Raw genomic sequence first — 20,839 nt, forward strand, 5'->3', positions numbered from 1 at the left:
ACTAATGATCACAACAAGTGGCAAGTGAATAGGAATGAGTGATGAACGATGAGTGACAAGTGATCAGCAACAAGGGAGTCTTGATGCATGACAAGTAGCAACATATAACGTGCGGTAATGCTGATGTCTGATAATGGAAGAAGTGAAAAATGAAGTCCACTTGGAGAGAGAGAATACACACACATTTTAACAAGTACTGTTGAAATCTTTTTGTGACACCATCATTATTTTTAGAAGTGGCATTTTGCAAAAGCAGTTGTAATTCAACAAGAAACCAACAACCCTAAGCATTCTTCTGACCGTAACCTTAAGAGATTTGCCAAAAACACTTAGTGGTTACACATGAATACATTGTGCTCAATTTCAGAAAAATAATCGACTTAAATTCTCTTTCAGCATTCATTCATTCATTGCAGTTATTTAATGTATTGAGTTAGCCTTCTCTCGATTCTTCTGTTTATTAGGTTAATTTGTCACTTTTCATGCCTAAATAGCTGTATATGAGTTGGCACACCATAAAATTGCTTGATCCAAAGAAGTGGTAGACAAATGAAAAGACTTACAACAGGACTCAAAAGTGTGATGTATTCACTTAGATAAGTTAGGTTTAGTTGTGCAATGTTGGACATGAGTTTGGAGGAAGATCTTCTGATTTCTTACCCTTTGACAGCATTCCACTTTTTATATGTTAAGCTAAAACAACAGTGAAGACTGAAGTGCAGGAGAGAAGCACAAGAACAGTGGACACTTTACACTTAGTGTCTCTCGTCAGCTCAGTGCTGTGCGGCCATGTATTTAATTTTTTTTATAGGAAAAGAATGATGGCTGTTCTATTGGATCTAACCAACAGGTAGCTTATTTCTGTAGGTGTGTCACAATTTGACTTTCCCCTTTGATTTTATAGCCAGCTTTGAAAATTCTTCAATTGTCTCACTATATGGCAATAAATGTATCTATTTCACACTACAAAATGCAAGCATTAAGAGTCAGCAACTTAAATCTGATATGTTCACTTTATAAATAAACAAATCTGCTAATTTAAAAGTAAAATATACATTTTGTTAATCTACACCATTCCAGGCTCTTGACATGGGTGAACAAAGGGCAGAATACGAGTCATGGCATATTGAATGGTTGAACAGCAAATATGTGCATTGGTGACAGAAACACATACTGTATAATGGCCGGAAAGGTTTGAGCTGCTGTACTGAAAGACGACCAGACTTAAAGAATCCAATCCAGTTTGGGCACTGAATACTACGAGCTGGCAGAATTGCTTTGTCTTTCCTTTCTTGGTTTTAGGGCTGTCAAACTCAAGACACCAAAATGTCCTTTAAATCACAAACATTTGCTTAGATTGAATTGTTATGGTTCTTATGATATAATAAAAAATGTAGATTTACATCAGAAATATTAAAAGTTGTGAGGAAAGAAAATGGCAGGGAAGCTTGACGCTCTGAGGACCCTGAGGTCTACAAGATCAGCTTTCTTAATAAAAACTCTGAAACAAACAGCTGAGTGGCTGCTTTTCCATTTCCATATTTAGTTCAATTTCAAACATATGAGACAGAATATTGTCATATCATCATCAAGCCCAGTGAAAAGAACACATTATTACATAACTCGGGTTATTTTTAGTTGATGCATAGTACTGTTTTCATGAGGTGCCATCTGTGCAGTTTTACAGCAAAAGGCAAAACATGTGTTGGAGGATAATAAATCCATAGATCCGTCAATTTTCAAGACTCACTTATATGAGAGTCGGTTAAGCACAAAGCAAGAGCCAGCGACTGGTCAGATATGGGAGGGACAACACACACAGATAATTTAAGGATGACATTTTTCTGTTTGCTTTGAACTTTGAGAAGAAACCAGCAACAATATGGGGAATCCATGACAAGATGGAGAGGACAAATAGACTGCACAAGCAAGGTTTCCTTTCCTGGGACTAAATATTGGGTGGAAAATGTTAAGATCTGTTAACCAGTTTGATTAACAGATTTCAGGCCTAGAGGTTAGGTGAAAGATGCTATACAAATGTTTAGTTGGGTGCATGTTATACTGTACCTCGCCAAGCAAAATAAAGCAATTTGTTCGTACATTATATATCAGACAGGAGCAGAGGACATTGATTTGAATCAAGAGACAACAGGACACGTTTTTCACAGTGCTTATGCAGTTGAGTTAAGTACTTGTGAAAATGTCCTTTTCCTTAACACCATATACAAGACTAAACAGTCAAAGAATTCCAAGGCCAGTCAAAGCTCTCTTCTTCTGAACAATCGTCACACTAAACAACTGCTAGCTGCTTTTAAATTTCCAAATCCTAATTTTTGGTAAGTAAAACTGAGCAAGAAAAAATGTCAGCCTAAAAATTACTCAGGAAATATGTGTAGGGTGGATAAACAGAAAACAAACAAACATGTCCTTCTAATGAAAAAATCAAAAGAGAACAAATATCTTGTTATCTACAGTTAATAAGCAGAACAGTTTGAGTGGACAAGTGCAATGCCAGGCATTGAAGTTTGTTTTTTTTCTCTAAAATGTCAATTTGTCTTACAATTAAAAGATCTTTGTTATGGTTACAAGATCTTATCAAAGATGAAACAAGGTCTGGCATAATTAATCATAATTTCATACCTTATATCAACAGAATATATAGTACCGCAAAATGACCCCTTTTATTCACTAACTACAACTATTACAATGATATGCAAGCTTTCAAGGAAACTTAGGACCCTTCTTCTGGCAAGATGTCAACAGAATCTGAATTTTCCTGAAGAAATGTAGACTTTTGATGTCCACTTTAAATTAATGAACACACACATATATACAGTATATATATATATACAGTATATATATACAGTATATATATATATATATATATATATATATATATATATATATATATATATATATATATATATATATATATACACAGTATATATATATATATATATATATCTATAATAATAAAAGGCAAAGCCCTCACTGACTGACTCACTCACTGACTGACTGACTGACTGACTCATCACTAATTCTCCAACTTCCCGTGTAGGTGGAAGGCTGAAATTTGGCAGGCTCATTCCTTACAGCTTACTTACAAAAGTTAGGCAGGTTTCATTTCGAAATTCAAAGCGTAATGGTCATAACTGGAACATATTTTTTGTCCATACACTGTAATGGAGGAGGCGGAGTCACGTATCGCGTCATCACGCCTCCTACGTAATCACGTGAACTAAAAACAAGGAAGAGATTTACAGCACGAGTCACACGCGGGAACGAAGGTAAATGACGTTAATTTTTGACTGTCTTTTAATACTGCGTAAGCATACAAATTAACACATGTGCAATTAAACGTGTGCATTTACGGGGTGATTTCTCAGGCTTAAAAGCTCACCTTTTATCAAACGCGGGAACAAAGGTAACTGACGTTGTTCACTGTCTTTTAATACTGTGTAACCATACATATTAACACATGTGCAATTAAACGTGTGCATTTACGGGGTGATTTCTCAGGCTTAAAAGCTCGCCTTTTACTAAAAAGGTAAATGCAAAACTATTTTCAATCAGTTTATTGAAACGCTCCCGTTAAGGATTGCAATAATATATTCGCGAGATAAAAGAACGAAGTAGGGGGAAATGGAGGAACAGCCGGAAACAGCGAAGAGCAAAAAATTAATTAAACAATTGAGAACGGAGCGAGTGAAGCATACAAGCATGTTCATAAGGGAAACAAAGCACGGTGTAAAACGTAAGTTTAAATTAAGTTTATAGAAACGCTCCCGCTGCGGATTGCAATAACATATTCGCGAGATAAAAGTTTAATGAGAAGACACGAGGTATAAACGAACCACACGCCGTGGCGCAACGTTAAGGGCAACAGTTTCAACCATTCTATGATCTGCTTCTCGCAACTGAAAGACGGCACATGGCGGATGTTAGCCGACTTGCTGACCGCAACGTTAGGGGCTTCAACTATGGAGCTGAAGCCACATCTCAGTGCCAACACTTTGCAGACTGTACTTAAAAGACACGCCCTCCTCACTGGACAGTTAAAAAGACCAATCAAACTAACGATGACATCAAGTATTACCCAATCAAAAGTAGGAAAGGAGGCATCTTCATAAAATGCGTGTGGGATGACTTGCATGACACGCTGCTTTAAAAAAAAAATGATAAAAAAAATACGGGATAAATCCCGTCCAGTATTGATTCAAAACGGGACGCGCAATTTCATTCTCAAACGCGGCACGATTCCGTATTTTAAAGGACGGGTGGCAACCCTACAGTGCCAGGTAACCACCCATACAATCAGATTGTGATTAAGACTAGGAATGCAATGAATGTAATTACCCAGATCTACATACAAGGCGAAAGTCTTGCAACATTCAAAGATGATGGTTTGGGATAATTAGTACTTATTAAGTACACCATGGCACATAAAAGAGCTTATGAAGCCTTGAACCGAAAAAAGCAAGATCTCAGAGATCGTAAAAAAAAAAAAAAGGAGGTAATGTCGTTTTACTCGCTGTACATTTTAGTCAAACATTACCAGTTATTCCACGAGGGAGACCAGCAGATGAACTCAACGCGTGTTTAAAATCCATGCTTCTCCCACGCTCGGTTATATGTCGCGTGTTCTCGGGTAGGTACACCAAAAAATGTATACATTTAAGCATGTAATGGGCAAACAAAAAATGAGGTATACCCGAAGGCACTGCAGTAGTACTCAATGTAACTTTACTTCTTAAATGTTAATGTTTTACTGTTTAATAATTTATACGCTTCTTATATATTGTTCAAATTCTTTTATCAAAATACCAGTGACAGCGCAATGCACGATAACATGGAGTGAATACACCATACGCATCTGCCCACGGCCGCCCTGGTGTGCGCAGATAGGAGTTGATTCTAAAATAAAATACACATAAAAACATTAATACAATCATCACCCATAAAGCGGATAGCAGACGTGACGTATTATATGTGTACCAGATTTCAAGTCAATAGGTGAAACGGTTTGCAAGCTACAGGTGATTTAAAATCCTGGACAGACCAACGAAAAGCCATGGTAGCAAATTATAGAAGAAGATTTTACTGTTTAATAATTTATATTTATATGAAATGTGCTTCTTATATATTACTTCATATTCTCATATGATAATGATGTAAATGTTGTTTATATTGATTTCTATGTTATTGTAAGTGCATCTATGTGTGTATATGTATGTATGTATGTATGTATGTGTATATGTATATATATATATATATATATATATATATATATATATATATATGTATACCGGTATATATAAAAAATATATATATAAAAAATATATGTGTATATGTATATATAATATATCTGTATATGTGTGTATATGTGTGTGTATATGTGTATATGTATATGTATATGACAGCAACACTCATAACAATGACAACACAATTACATTGACAATCATGTTACGTTATTTTTAAAATGTTTCCTTTACTTTTTCATAACCTCTTTAACACACTACTTCTCCGCTGCGAAGCGCGGGTATTTTGCTAGTATATATATATATATATATATATATATATATATATATATATATATATATATATATATATATATATATACATACACCATATTTACGCGTGTCCCACGCGCACATTTTTTCCCGAAAATTAGCATTAGAAAATCAGGTGCGCGTCATACATGAGGATATTTTTTTCTATAATGTTTACTTCTTCTGCTTGGGCTCTCTCAATCGCTCTCTCTCTCTCACTCACTCGCTCGCTCATTGCTCTCTCTCACTCTCTCTTGTTTTTGAATCAGTTTGGCATCGTCATTCAGCATGGATACACTCCCTCACGGTGGGAGTGAAACTAAAAGTGATTTTGGAAGCAGAGAAGATAGGAAATCGAGCAACAGGTCGCAAGTACGGTGTTCCAGAGTCATGTGTTCGAGATTGGCGATGGAAGAAAGAAAAACTTTCGTCATGCAACAAAAACAGAAGGGCATTTCACAGAAAACGTGCCCTAAATGCTTCCTATACAATCACAACGCGCGTTGTACACGGGGCAAATTTTTTTCGCAATTTTCTTTGTAAAAATTAGGATGCACGTCTTACATGAGGGCGCGTGGTACACGAGTAAAAACGGTATATATACATCACAATTTTAATATGTGCACAAAACAGATATAATAATTGTTTAATATACTACATGCCAGACAATCTGGAACATACATGTACTTTATATAGATAGATGCACAGTACATGATATTTTAAAATGTAACAGTGAAATTTTATTTTTCTAATTTCTTAAAATAGCCACAGTTCTACCAAAAAGATATTTAAAGGAGAACAATCCTAGGTGATCTTGTATGAACACAATGGCTCCTACAGCCCGCTATACTGTAGAAGATTATTTGTTCAAAACTGAAATGCAATCCAATGTGCTATAACTACATTACAATGCATGGCAGGAGCACGTGGTGTGTTTCATTTTGGCATGGTTTTATTGTGTCAAAATTTAAAACATCAACCAAATGATTAATTGCATTTCAGTACTATGCACAAATTTTCATGTCAGTTTAAAATGCAATACAAAAGTGTACTGCATTTTACTTCACGTCCATAGATTGTGTTTCATAACTAAAAGCAATTCAAATGTATTGCATTTCACAGAGTGACTACTCCAAGTGTATTCAATTTTGATTTAAGACAACACATTAATCATGAAAATTCTGAATGTAATCAAATGATCAATCAGCATCAAAAGGTGGACAAAGTGGCGTCAACAGTTGGGGTAGGAGGCCTTCCAACTTCAAGAGGTTTAGCAATAGCCAGGGCCATCATACCCTTCTGCAAGTATTTACCAACCATACTGGCGTATGGACATCCTGATTGATAATCTTCATAATTGCATGTCTCAGCTCTTAACTTTTGAATTTATTCTAGCAATGTTACTGTAGCAGTTGGAAATTATTCTCTTGTTGTGGTGTTTATATGACACAGGTCCTTTTCAGCAAACAGTCGACCTGGACAAGTATAATTACAACCCCCACAGACCCATGGGAGACTTGGCTCCTTAAGCGAGAGTTGATCATACTTTTTAAAATGCAGCATGTGGACACCGGGCTGTTTAATGTAGTGTGGTATTTCTCATTCTTGATTTTGCAGCGTGCTCTATTCAACTGCTCTATTGTCCCTTTGTTCCCCTTGGTCATTTTGGCTCACATATGTAGTACTCCATCATTTCATTGAGATGATTTGATAAAAAAGCCCCTGGTTATCACAGGCTCCTGAGCACTCACCCAGAATGCCATGATGGTTGTTCTGTTCCTGCACATGAACATGGAAAAAAAAGAAATCATCATTTACATTATCATCTTCCACCTATACAGTGAGGCAGTGGATCCCCTGCCTTATCAACTCCCCATTCGTAATTTTTAGCACTGGGTGAACGCACTCGTGACTGGAGAGTCTCTTACCCCAACAGTTGATGCCCCTTTCCCCACCTTTTGATGCTGATTGGTCATTTGATTCCATTCAGCTTTGGCATAATTAATGTGTGCTTTTGAATCGAAATGCGATACACTCGGAGCAGCCACTAAGTGAAATGCAATTGGTTTTAATTATGACACGTAATCTATGAAAATGAATTAAAATGGAATACAACTTTGTATTGCATTTTAAACTGACATGAAAATTTTGAATCATTGTTAAAGCTACTTGATCATTTGGTTAATATTTTCGAATTATGACATGATAAAACCATGCCAAGATTAAATGCACTATATTTATATGCATTGTACTGCAATGTAGTTAATCTATTAGATTGCATTTAATCTTCCATAGTCTGCAGTCTCATATTATTTGATTATTTTGTAGAAGATTAATTTGAACGTTTCAGTTCAAGGCAAAAACTATTACAAGACATTTGTCATCAAGTTTTGCCTCACTGCTCAAACCACACGGCTCAGGTTCTCTATGATTGGCGGCACTACAATAAACTAACGCCATTGGCTCTGTTAGGCTGCTGCCTCCTAATTAAGCTGAAAATAACTGGAGGTGCATTTTAATTGCAAAATACTCAGTGCCCCCTCACTTGCAAATACGTCAAACATCTGCAATTTAGTCTCCTGAATTTCATACACATTTCCACACTTACATGAATAGGAAGACACTCACTTCTATAAGAAACTCTGTCAAGGAAGCAAGCTGTGAGGCAGACTGAACAAATATACCCCCTTTCATCTGGATTTTACCTCCCAAAATTGCCTTTTAGACTCTAGAGAAAATGCGTTTATAAACAAGCATGTTATGTTTCTTTATATACAGTATAATTATTTGTAAAGATTAGCTCTACTGTTGTTTACAACTGAGATGATAGGAGCATCCAGGCTTATTTTTAACACACTCTAAAGTGTGCAATTTCACTTGCAACCTGTTTCAATGCAGATTCCTATATGCAGGAAAGAAGAAAAACTCTATGTTTTAAATACAAAAGTGTGGGTTTGAAGGTTTAAAGAACATTTAATTAGAAAACCTTGGGAGTCCAAGTGGACTCGTGGCTGTTAAGTCTTAAGATATCCAAATGATTTAGTTATCATAAACATAATGCTATAAAAATATTAGAATCAGTAGACATTTAAAACTTTGAGTTTTTACAGCTCTATTAAATGTTTTATTTGCTTATTTATTTGTTTTGGATAAGACGGTTTATAATAGATTATTATCTAAAATCTTCTTGTAGTAATTAATTGCTTCTGAAAGCATTATCAAATCTATAAAGGTGATTGATATTTGAACTAATAAACTCATAAAATATGCTCATTTAACCCAATCATATTTTATGATAAAATACTTTTTAAGGTGTGACCTCCTCGTAATTTTAACTGGAATGAATATAAGCATCTACTCCTTCTGTGAAACTTGATAATTCCACTGAGCTCTTTGCTTCACAGTCTGTCTGCCTCAAAGGCTGCTGGGTAACATACTGAAACAAGACATTCTTAGCCACTGAAACCTCATGCTTGGCATTCTCATGAGTTACTAGGGGAACACAAACTGGGACTAAAGCCTTTTGGTTCTTGAAAAGAATCGTTGCTTTCTTTAGCCTACAACATGAATAATTTATTTTTTCTTTTAGTACCACATACTGTACAACTAATTACCTAACATTTTATACTTCAGTTAACAAATCAAAATATTAATCACTAAGACACAACAGAAAACCAGGCAAAAAATAAATCTTATTTGTGAGAAAATCAGCCACAGACTGATTATGTACAGATAAAGTGACACAACCTGCACAGCTTTCTTTCAACAAAAACCATGCTTCCCAGGTTTCTAACAAACACCATTACCTTTAATATCCTTCCCAAATCCCATTGAAGATGTGACCGCTTGGCTTTTGGATTTCTCTTTCATCACATCATCGTCACTTGAGATGTCATTTGAATTCATTTTCTTTTTCTTCTTTTTTTTTTGTCGAGGGGGTAACTTCTTGGGGAATGTGAACATCGGGAATATAACCAGCAGCATGGCAATAGCACAAAGGAGGAAACCACTCCACCTGTTAAAAAATAAATAAATAAATAGTCAGCATGTTTGCAGTTTTAACTTACATGTTTAAGTTACGCTGCAAAAGAGGACACAAACAAGCAAGAGATAGGTGCAAGTGTTCCAAACAAAAGTGCGGTGCAGATCATCATAATAAATGAAGTCAATAAACGCTACAGGATTAAATCCGGTGGTCTTTAGTGGAGGGTAAACATCACAAGAAATAATCCAAACAGTTAAAAATCCAACCTGGGAAGGTAAAATCAATATATTTCTTGCTGGTCTTTCCCAGCCAGTCCTTGTCAGGACTCACTAGCATCCCTGATTGCCTTCATTCTCCCATCTCTCCCACTCATCCTCCAAACTACACCCTACCAGAAAATATTTTTAGATATTTTAAGGGTGAAATAGGTGTCTACCTGTCCTTTTAGAAATAACACCTCTAAAGCAAAGTGTCATTTACTTGCCATGATGAAAGCCATAGTACATGTAATATTGATTAGTGTTTGCAGTTAAACTCCTCAGGTCTTACAGATATCTGTGTTTGCCTTATCAGCTTATACATAGGCCAGTAAAGTGACTATTCTAGTTTAAGGGTTCTAAAGTAAATTGCTCATTAAAATTTTCATAGCCCAAAATTAAGTGAAAACTTTTATAGAAGTTTTCTAGTTTTGTAGTGAGGCTTCCTTTCAATCAACAAAACTATTTTTCACACCTATTGCAAAGTTTCACAAGAAAATCAAAATTTCACCTCTCATGTCCTAATCTGGGCGATACATACTTCTAGGATTAAAATTAGCTAATAACTTCATCCATCAATCCATCCATTTTCAAACTACTTAATCCAATTTGGGGCAGGAACCTCCACTGACTATGTTGCTAGCCCTGCACTGGAGACAGACACGCGCCCCACATGCTCATGCTGGGTCTAATTCTTGTTGCTAATAGTGTGGTACAGTATAGTGGGTCCGCAGCTTCCAATAAAAGTCGGGTTTTAAATCCTTATAGCCGTGCCATTCTCCATGGGTGCGATTGCATGATCGCAGGGAGTTAATGGGGCGGCTGGAGCGAGTTGCACCTGCACGCGTGGATGTGGTCGTTCTTGATTGCCTCATTGGCTTCCTGTGGTGTGTGATTAAGGCGCTGCGTCCACGGAGGCACGCGGGGGTGTATATATATGGGTCGACACCAGGGAAATGGAGAAATCTAGAACGGGAGAGATTGATCGAGGTGAAGGATAAAGGAGGTAAAGTGACGTGAGAAAGGCAGTCTAAGTGGGAGGATCTGGCCTCCTGAAAAGGAGAATGCCGAATGAGTCGGGGCCCCGCGAATGAGCGTTAGCGTGGCGCTCTGGGGGTTAATTCACCTCACTGAAAGTTCGAGTGAGTGGTGTGAGCAGAGAGGTGTCCTCCCGAGGGATCTGAGGAGCGACTGTGGGTGCGCAAAAGATGAAGGAAGGAAAGCCAACCTCGCATGGTCTCGCAGTGACGTCCGTAAGGAGGCCAAGACGGAGGTTGGCTGAAGGAGCTTGTGGCTGTGGGGTCTCCGCCAGCTGATACAGCCTGCATTTTAACTACTGCATTTTAACCTCGTATTTTAAAGGATTTATTTATTTGATTTTATTCCCCTGGACACTTGTTTTATGATGGAGTTAATTATTGAAGAAACAGTGGCACTGCACTTTTGTTTAGACACTTTGTTGTTTTAATAAAAGCACTTTTTGGATATATCCCCTGGTTTCATGTGAGATTTGTCCTCATATGTCAGCTCATCTCGGTGACATTAGCAACGATGTTAGGTTCAGGGCTCCCGGACGGACAATGAGAGCATGGAGAGAACCCGCATCGTCACAAATAGACCCAACCTGCATGTTTTTGGGCTGTAAGCCAAACAACCTTCAGATAAAGACTCATATGTATAGGGAGAAGGTGCAATCTCCATAAGCACATTGACAAAGCTGGTATTGAAACTTAGTCCAGGAGGACATGGACAGCATTCAGACTAGAGCAGATATATAAACTGCTCAAAAAAAATAAAGGAACACTTTGAAAACTCATCAGATCTCAATGGGAAAAAAATCTTGCTGGATATTTCTATTGATATGGACTGGGTAATGTGTTAGGAAAGAAAGGATGCCACATTGTTTGATGGAAATGAAAATGATCAACCTACAAAGGGCTGAATTCAAAGACACTCCAAAAATCAAAGGTAGGCTAGTCCATTTTGCTGAAATTTCATTGCAGCAACTCAAAATCGTACTCAGTAGTTTGTATGGCCCCCACATGCTTATATGCATGCCTGACAATGTCGGGGCATGCTCCTAATGAGACGATGGATGGTGTCCTGGGGGATCTCCTCCCAGATCTGGACCAGGGTATCACTGAGCTCCTGAACAGTCTGAGGTACAACCTGGCAGTGCCTGATGAACCGAAACAATGTCCCAGAAATGTTTTATTGGATTTAGGTCAGCCAAGCGTGAGGGCCAGTCAGTGGTATCAATTCCTTCATCCTCCAGGAACTGCCTGCATACTCTCGCCACATGAGGCTGGGCATTGACGTGCACCAGGAGGAACCCAAGACCCACTGCACCAGCATAGGGTCTGACAATGGGTCCAAGGATTTCATCCCGATACCTAATGGCTGTCAAGGTGGTGTTGTCTATCCTGTAGAGGTCTGTGCTTCCCTTCATGGATATGTCTCCTCAGACCATCACTGATCCACCACCAAACCGGTCATGCTGAACAATGTTACAGGCAGCATAACATTTTCCACAGCTTCTCCAGATCCTTTCATGTTTGTCACATGTGCTCAGGGTGAACCTGCTCTCATCTGTGAAAAGCACAGGGCACCAGTGGTGCACCTGCCAGCTCTAGTATTCTATGGCAAATGCCAGTCGAGCTCCAGAAGACGTCCAGCCCTCAGGCCACCCTCATAAAGTCTGTTTCTGATTGTTTGGTCAGAGACATTAACACCAGTGGCCTGCTGGAGGTCATTTTGTAGGGCTCTGGCAGTGCTCATCCTGTTCATCCTTGCCCAAAGGAGCAGATACCAGTCCTGCTGATGGGTTAAGGACCTTATACGGCCCTGTCTAACTCTCCTAGAGTAACTACCTGTCTCCTGGAATCTCCTCCATGCCCTTGAGACTGTGCTGGGAGACACAGCAAACCTTCTGGCAGTGTCACGTATTGATATGTCATCCTGGGAAAGTTGGACTACCTATGCAACTTCTGTACGGTTCAGGTATCACCTCATGCTACCAGTAGTGACACTGACCATAGCCAAATGCAAAACTAGTGAAAAAAACAGTCAGAAAAGATGAGGAGGGAAAAATGTCAGTGGCCTCCACCTGTTAAACCATGAGGATCTGAAAGTTGAAAATACATCTAATAAAAAAAATAATAATGATGTTACTCAGTATTGAATATCAATCATAAGTGATTACACTTTGTATGTCAAACACACTTGTTAGATCTTATCAAAAAAGTTTTGTGTAGTTTTGGCCTCTTTATTCAAAAAGGCTTTTCTGCTGTTCAAGCAATGTTCAAGCAAATTATAGATAAAAACCCAATCTAAATCCGTCAAGTAGTTCTCTCGTGAAAAGCGAACAGATATACAAACGGGTCTAAAAAACTATAAAAAAATTTTATGCTTGAGACCACGAAATCTTTAAAACCGTTTCTTAGCGAGCACCTATGGGCCAAGGGTAACCTACATTCCAAATTTCAAGTCCCAAGTCCTCATGGTTCAGTAGATTTCATGATGAGTGAGTCAGTGGTATTTGGCTTTTATATATATACTAGTCATTTAGCCCGTTACAATAACGGGCGCTAGAACATTAGTGCATAAACATTAGTAGGAACAGTCTATATCAAATGGCAAGGGACTTTGACCTCATTCTTTTTGTTGGTCATATTTTTCTTTCTTTCAGCCTTTCTTTTGTTGATGTTTACTTGCTGAGCTGACCGTTCTTCGTGGGCTGCCGCCGTGTATTGTGTGTCTTTAATTTTCTGTGACAGTAATACTGTCTTGTACGGCTCTATTCAATAAGGGCGCGCACTAAAAGGCGAGCTTCAAAAGGACGACCTCAATTGAGCGCGGCGAATAAAGGCATTCGTAGATAATTTATTTCAAATGGCTCTGGAATATGTGAAGAGCAACAAAAGTGCAGATGTTTATTTACGCGCGCCTTTATTCACTGCGCCCAATTGAGGTCGCCCTTTTGATGCTCGCCTTTTTGTGCACGCCCTTATTGAAGGATACCGTCTTGTACGTCCGCTGGCTTGTACGTCCGTAATATACCTTTAATTTTCTCTGGCGGTAATATAGGCATGCGCGTCGGTAATATGCCTTTAATCTCCTCTGACAGTAATACTGGCTTGTATGTGGCTGTAATATGCGTCACTGTATTGTGTACCTTTAATTTCCTCTCGCAGTAATACGGGTTTGTATTTCCGTAAAACGCCTCTAACTTTCTCTGACAGTAATATCGCGCATCGCACCGTCCCCCGCGCATGCGCACTTCATCAGAAGACACCCACACACGGACACCTGGACGCACATAGGGATTTTATATATATAGATATAGATATAATATTTGCCTTTCTAACCTTTAGGGCAATAACAAGGATGCTAAAGTATAATTAAAACATTCTATTTGGTTTAAAATTTGTTGCTTAAATCTGGAGGTAGCTATGTCAGAAAGTTTAGTTAGAGTTGTGTTCTCTTAATAAGGGGATATGCTGTTTCAAGTTTTATCTTTGTTACCCTTTTTTACTTCTCAGTGTGGTGGTAACTTTTATAGTCATTGCTGTAAGCAATTGTTTTGTTAAAATAATAATAATAATAATAATAATAATAATAATAATAATAATAATGATACTGGAATTTACTCATCAATCATGTCCAGTCAACTGGCAGTGACTTCTGCCCTAAGACCATTTTTGTGCTGGGCTTCTTCAAATGTCAATTTGACTTTCTCTAAGTGTCAGGTGAATAGAAACAGTTAAGTTGGGTTGGGCTAAGTAGCCCATTCTCTTCTTGCCTTGTCATATGTTCAGATCACTCCATAAAAAGTGGTTGCATGTCTCAGAGAACGAAATCTGTGACACATATGGTTAGTTTTATGGACTGCAGAGAATTGCTTGTCAAAAGTGTTTTCATTGGTTTAGAGTTTCTCTTATTGTTAGCTAAATCTGGCTACTGCCTTTAGTGTAGTAGTATCTGTTTAAGCATGCAATAATAGTCTGTATTTTTGTTTTTTTAGTGTATTCCACACATCACTTTATTTTTTCCTCTCCCAAAAAGCTTCATTGTCTTTATTTACTATTTTTAAAATGAAAAGAATGCCAAAATGACATGAACAAAAAAACATACAAAAGTATGAGGGGACAATGGAAGTCAATTACAGGACATTATGTTACGTCTTCTCCTCGTGGGCACACAGCTCTACAAACAGCTAACAAATGGAATGGAAAACAGTAAAAGCCAGCTTCAAATTTCAATGTAATTGTAATAAACTAATGCCACAAGAATTACCTAAAAATAGACATTGCTGAGCTATTCACTGCACCACCGTGTGCACAACCCTAAAGTCAAATATTTTTATTCAAGCATGCAGTTCCTTACCAGTTTCCAACAAAGCGAGGGTCACTTTGGTCGATGTTCACAATGGTTTTCGGATCCACATAGAAGCCAATCAGGACCCCACCAAGCAGATATCCTGCCGCAGGGCCCAAAGCCCCCATTACATACATGATTGCTGCAGAGAAAAAAAAAAGCATTAGTAAGATTAGTACACAAAACCATCCCTGTTATTTTTATGCACAACATAACAAATATTTTTTACATAAAATTGATTAAGACAAAGAGCTATCTATTAACCGATTTTCTAATTTAGGTGTAAATATTGATCTTTCAAAAATATTTTCCAAGTCACTTTCTATGCTTACCATGTCACCACAGATCTAACACTGAGGGTCAAAGTAGAAGAGAGATGGGCCATTTGGCCTCATAATAGAGGCACATTTTAGTGTCAGATCAATAAAATTAAATTAGAACATTTTCTGCTGAAAATATGAAAGAGTAGCACAGTGTAAGTAGGCCATTAGGCACAGGCAGCGTGCCCAAAAGAAGGAATGGCCAGATAACTGCTTCAAATACTGCTAGGGTCTGAAGTAGGGCCTGCCATTTCTTGAGAGCTCAGTGCCAGTAGAACAGAAGGCCAGAGAATGCTGAAAGGTAAGACACATCTTAGCTCCACTCTGTGAGCCCCTGAGTGTCGAGCTGTTTATTTACTGGCTTACTGACTTACCAGAAATACATTTAACTTCACTTAAACATTGTTCAACCAAGAACTGAATCTTTGTTTGTTTGCTTCTTACTCTTTTCTAAGTGAACCTTCAATGGAAACGTCCATAGCCTGTCATTCATGCATTAATCCATCCCAGAAAGCCACCAGCTATTTAATTGTAGGGGACTCCCACACTCACTCACACTGTAATTATTTAGATTCAACTTAATGTCTTGGTAATGTGGTAGGGAAAAGGAAGAGGGCAGAGAAAACTGACACGGACACTCGACACAGACAAGGCCTGGCCACCAGAGGTGTGACACTACAACACTAATTTCTATGCCACCTTGTTGTGCTGTCTTGAAATAAGCAGTAGTCCTTTCATGATGTCTAAACACTGCTAAGACCTGATCAATTTCTAACCCAGTGTCTAATTAAATAAAACAAATCTGCTTTAGGGTGGGTGTACACAATGCGATTTTTACCTCTAGCTGTGAGTTTCTGAGTGCTTTTCCAAAGTCACTAAAAGATGTAAAGTCGCTACTTGCAAGGTATGTGATTGTGGATATTCTGACTCAGTCCGAGTGGCTGACAGACTCCGGATGTTTTTAGATGTGTCAAAAAAAATCTGTTCACCCTGGCTTGATTTCGCTGGGTGTGAGAGATCATGCGTGTGGATTGTATATTTTAAATTTCTTTTGACCAGTCAGAAGTGACTCTGGGTTAATGCTTTTCCAAGCAGAACTGCAAAACATTTGTGGGAACATGAGAAAAAGGACAGGTTTATTGAGTTGTGGCAAGAGAACCATGAACTGCAAGAGAATTCTTCAGAGAACTAGCTTGATCAAGTCTTCAAAGAAGAAATACTGAGGAACATTCAGCAACAGCTACAACATCCTGGTATTTAGCATTGCATGTTTACACTTTAAAAAGATTAGCATAAGTGATGCTGACATACAAGCTAACCAAGTGAATGCTGATAGCAAACATGCCTACCTTTAGCCTAATGTAAAAGCACTGCAAAACATATTCTTGACACTGTCAAAATGCACGGCTACCATGAGCCTCTAGCCAGATTGTTCTAAAGGCCTCCACTCTTTCGTGAGCCTATAAATTCTCATAGTGTATGCCTGCCTTTGATTGGCTATCAGTACAAAGGAGTCATTGAGTATAAGAGGGCACCCATAGTCGTAACACATCTCATGGTGTATGTCCAGCGGTAGATGTATCCCAAAATAGCCATATTTGGGGACATGAAATACAATAAGAAAGCGGCACATTTGGCCTAAACAGAAAGTGTTCCTTTCGCAATATCAAACGCTGTGTGTTCTGGTACAGTCAGCACCGCAGAGTCCACTTAACACAATGGCCCGTTTTTTCTTAAGCCATTAACTTGACTTGCATGAAAAACTGAAGACCACCTTTTTAATGTAATTTGAACCTGATTACCCTGTTGACTTTGGCAGTAGCAATGCAAGCGTGTATAAGCTTTCTTTGCTTAAGTTGCTGCCATACTGGCTCATACAGGTCTGGTTAATTGTAAGCAGCTGTGGCACGCGGCTGGGGGTGGTACCCAGCCGGGACGCCCAAGAGGACTGGAGGAGAGCTTATGCCCTGGTGGCTTTGGGGACCACGGGTAAAGAGCTTTGAAGCTCAATCCTGTAGGGGCATGTGGTCACCACCAGGGGGCGCCCTGATGCCTTTGGAGCCCTGACCCTCAGCACTTCTGCCACACCTGGAAGTGCTGGGGGGAAGAAGACCAGGGACACCCGGAGTGCTTCCGGGTATGCAGCCGACACTTCCACCACACTGGGGAGTGCCGGAGGAAGATTGTCGGGAGGCACCTGGATCACATCCGGGTGCTTATAAAAGGGGCCGCCTCCCTCCATTCGATGGCTGGAGTCTGGTGGAAGAGGACAGAGCTCGGGAGGAGAGGAGTGGAGGCGGTCTGGAGAAAGGAGGCATTGGATAGAAGGCCTGGACTTTGGGGTGTTTTGGGGTTGTGTGTCCCACTTGTACATATTAGTGGTGTAAATAAATGTGTGGTGGTGATTTAAACATGTCTGCCTGTCTGTATCCGGGCCATAATCCACACAGCTTATAATGAACGAATGTCATAATTAATTATACTTTCATATTGAAAACGTACACATAACAAGCTGTGCTGCCTGTCCAAGATGGGTTGAAAACTAAGAGATCAACTTAGACCTCAGTATTGACGTTTGCAGTATACCATATAATGTGTATGTCTCTGTTATATGCCATTTGGTATGAGATTCGTAAAAGCAGTATTAATGCTCATGATGCGCCATCTTTTGGAATGACACAGACATAGCAACTGGACGGACACAGAGACAGACACTTTATTAATGTGTATAATGTAATATTGTGAAGCTAAAGCTAAACTAAAAGCTAAAGCAAAACCCATTAAATGAGATATCTTGAAACCGTCCATCCATTTTCCAACCTGCTATATCCTAAGTACAGGGTCACGGGATCTGCTGGAGCCAATCCCAGCCAACACAGGGCACAAAGCAGGAAACAAACCCTAGGCAGGGCACCAGCCCACCGCAGGGCGCTCACACACACACATCCACACACCGAGCACACACTAGGGACAATTTAGAATCATCAATGCACCTAACCTGCAAGTCTTTGGACTGTGGGAGGAAACCAGAGCACCCGGAGGAAACCCACGCAGACACGGAGAGAACATGCCAACTCCACGCAGGGAGGACCCGGGAAGCAAACCCAGGTCTCCTAACTGCGAGGCAGCAGCGCTACCCACAGCGCCACATTGCCACCATGAGTTATCTTTTTGGCTATATTTTAATTTTATTCTACAGTTTCGTATAGTGCTCTGCCACTCATCAGTCCTATTACTCAAATGCTGTACTGCAGAGCTTCAAACAGACAGGTGGCAGGCCTTGCCTAATGCATACAAGGAGCTGGCAAAAAAACACCATTGCTGATGAATGTATCAAGTTACTTAGTGATATTCAAGCAGATTTTCACATATTTATTCTCATTTTGAATTGACGAACATGTAAGTACAATAAATGCTCCCACCCGTGCTCACGTGCAACTTAATACAACATGAGAACTACTGCCTAGTGAACATCACCTCATTCTCTTATTTCTCTAAGTTTCTATGCAGTCAAGGTCAGGTTAGATCCTATGGACAAAACCCACGATACCCACACCCATCTGTAATTTTTAATGAAAGCTGAGCTCAACATCTTCAGAGGATCAATCTCATTGATCTTAGAGTCCACCCAATCATATACATTTGCATCATACACAGTAAAACAATGCCATGCTGCAGTGTAGGCTATAATAACTATGGCACAAATAAAAATAGCACAGACTGGAAGGCGAGGGTGAGGAATAAAGAAGTACTGAATTAGAAATGAGAATAATAATATGTTATAGTTGATTAGTGTTTTTCATCTCACAGAATGACGGAACACCTTTCCAGCTCATATTTGGTGTTCATATCGGGAGCACTGCTACAGTGAGCCATCACATAGGAAACAGCAGATGAGCACTTTAAACAGGGCACCAGAAAATGTGCACACTTTATAGTTAGCTTGGTTCTACTCCCACAGTCCTCAGCATAATAATATGAATAACAGTTTAAGGTCAAGTTTACTGTCAAGCGTACACAGTGAAATAAATCTCGTACTTGCATGTCCACCCCGACTCTGTACTGGATGAAGAACTTTAGAATAAAATAAAATAAAATGAACATTGAAACATAGACCAGTTTTTGGTTCAGCAGCTGAGGTTTGCAGAGAAGGTCCAAAAACTGCACAGCAGTGCAGACTGGCAGTGAATTGTTAAACACTGACCCTGGTACCTGTCAAAGACAGCCAATAAAGTAATTGTACAATATTTGCTACCTTTTGCCCTTCTTGTACTTTCAGCGCCTTTCACCTGTATTCATGTGTGTCTGAGCCTCTCTTCACCGGCTCTCCTTTCCTCAGGCGTGTTCCTGTAGAGCCTGTTTCTCAGACACTGTCATTATTTTTGAGGAGCCGTTCTCCCCTTCTGTCTGGTTTCAGACTCTCACACTCACACTTCTTTTGCTGCATCACCAAAGCCAAACTAACCAAACAGATTGCTCTTAGGAACTGGACACACAGACCTTAGTGTTTTATTGGCATTGCTGGCATTGGATTTACTGCTACAATAGAAGTCAGTCATTTTTCTTTAGCAGGTCAAAGCTGGGAGCCACAAACAACAGAAACATCATCCGAGATAATGGGCAATATATTTATTCATCAGACCATTTTCTATATCTGCTTATCCACAAAAGGGTGGCAGGGAAGCAGCAGCCTAACCCAGTAAGCACTGGGTGCAAGGCAATAATAATTTCTGGTCAGGGTGCCAGCCCACTGCAGCAATGGAAGGACTGGGAGAGAGGCAGTATCTTCCACGGGATGCAAGAGAGCAGGCCTCCTGCATTACATCAGGGTCACGGGCTTGGAGTTTGGAAGCTCAACCCTGTGAGGGGCCATGGCCACCGCCAGGGGGCACCCGGATGGTTCCAGAGCCATGGACTGCAGCACTTCTGCCACACCAGTAAGGGCTGCTGGAACTTCATCAGCCTCACTCCATTCAGGGAGCCAGAGTCGGGAGACAAAGCTTGACGAGGAGAAGTGGAGGAGAATAAGAAAGAGAAGAAAAAGGAAAAGAGTATTGTGTTTAAGGTATGCTGTTTGTGCTTGTGGGAATGAGGAAGGTGTTGCCCACAAATGAAGAAAACAAAATAAAAAGCTTGTGCTGGTATTAGTGTGCCTCCAGCGTCTGTCTGTGTTGGGTTGAGTGGCTGCTACGCCCTCTAGAGTTGTCACAGATATATATACAGTATATATATATTGTCACACATGTGCGAGTAGGAGGCAGCTGAAGGGCTTAAGTAATGGTAATACCACATCCGACCAGGGGGCAGCGGGGTGCACTAACTGTCTTTCTCAGTTCCCTGCACACCGTTCCC

General features: G+C 39.5%; 1 protein-coding gene across 2 annotated transcripts in view; it reads right to left on the bottom strand.

The window, feature by feature from the left end:
* LOC114653348 (solute carrier organic anion transporter family member 5A1) overlaps positions 1-20,839 on the bottom strand; it is a 223,801-nt gene that overhangs the window by 79,250 nt on the left and 123,712 nt on the right. For both annotated transcript variants that reach the window (XM_051928724.1, XM_028803606.2), the window contains exons 3-4: positions 15,177-15,309; positions 9,356-9,564 (exon numbers count right to left, since the gene is read on the bottom strand). In XM_051928724.1, coding sequence (XP_051784684.1) covers positions 9,356-9,564; positions 15,177-15,309 — 342 coding nt within the window. The remainder of the gene's footprint in view (positions 1-9,355; positions 9,565-15,176; positions 15,310-20,839) is intronic.

The sequence above is a fragment of the Erpetoichthys calabaricus genome, chromosome 6 (genome assembly GCF_900747795.2).
Source record: "Erpetoichthys calabaricus chromosome 6, fErpCal1.3, whole genome shotgun sequence".
In the NCBI taxonomy this organism is placed as follows: Eukaryota; Metazoa; Chordata; class Cladistia; order Polypteriformes; family Polypteridae; genus Erpetoichthys; species Erpetoichthys calabaricus.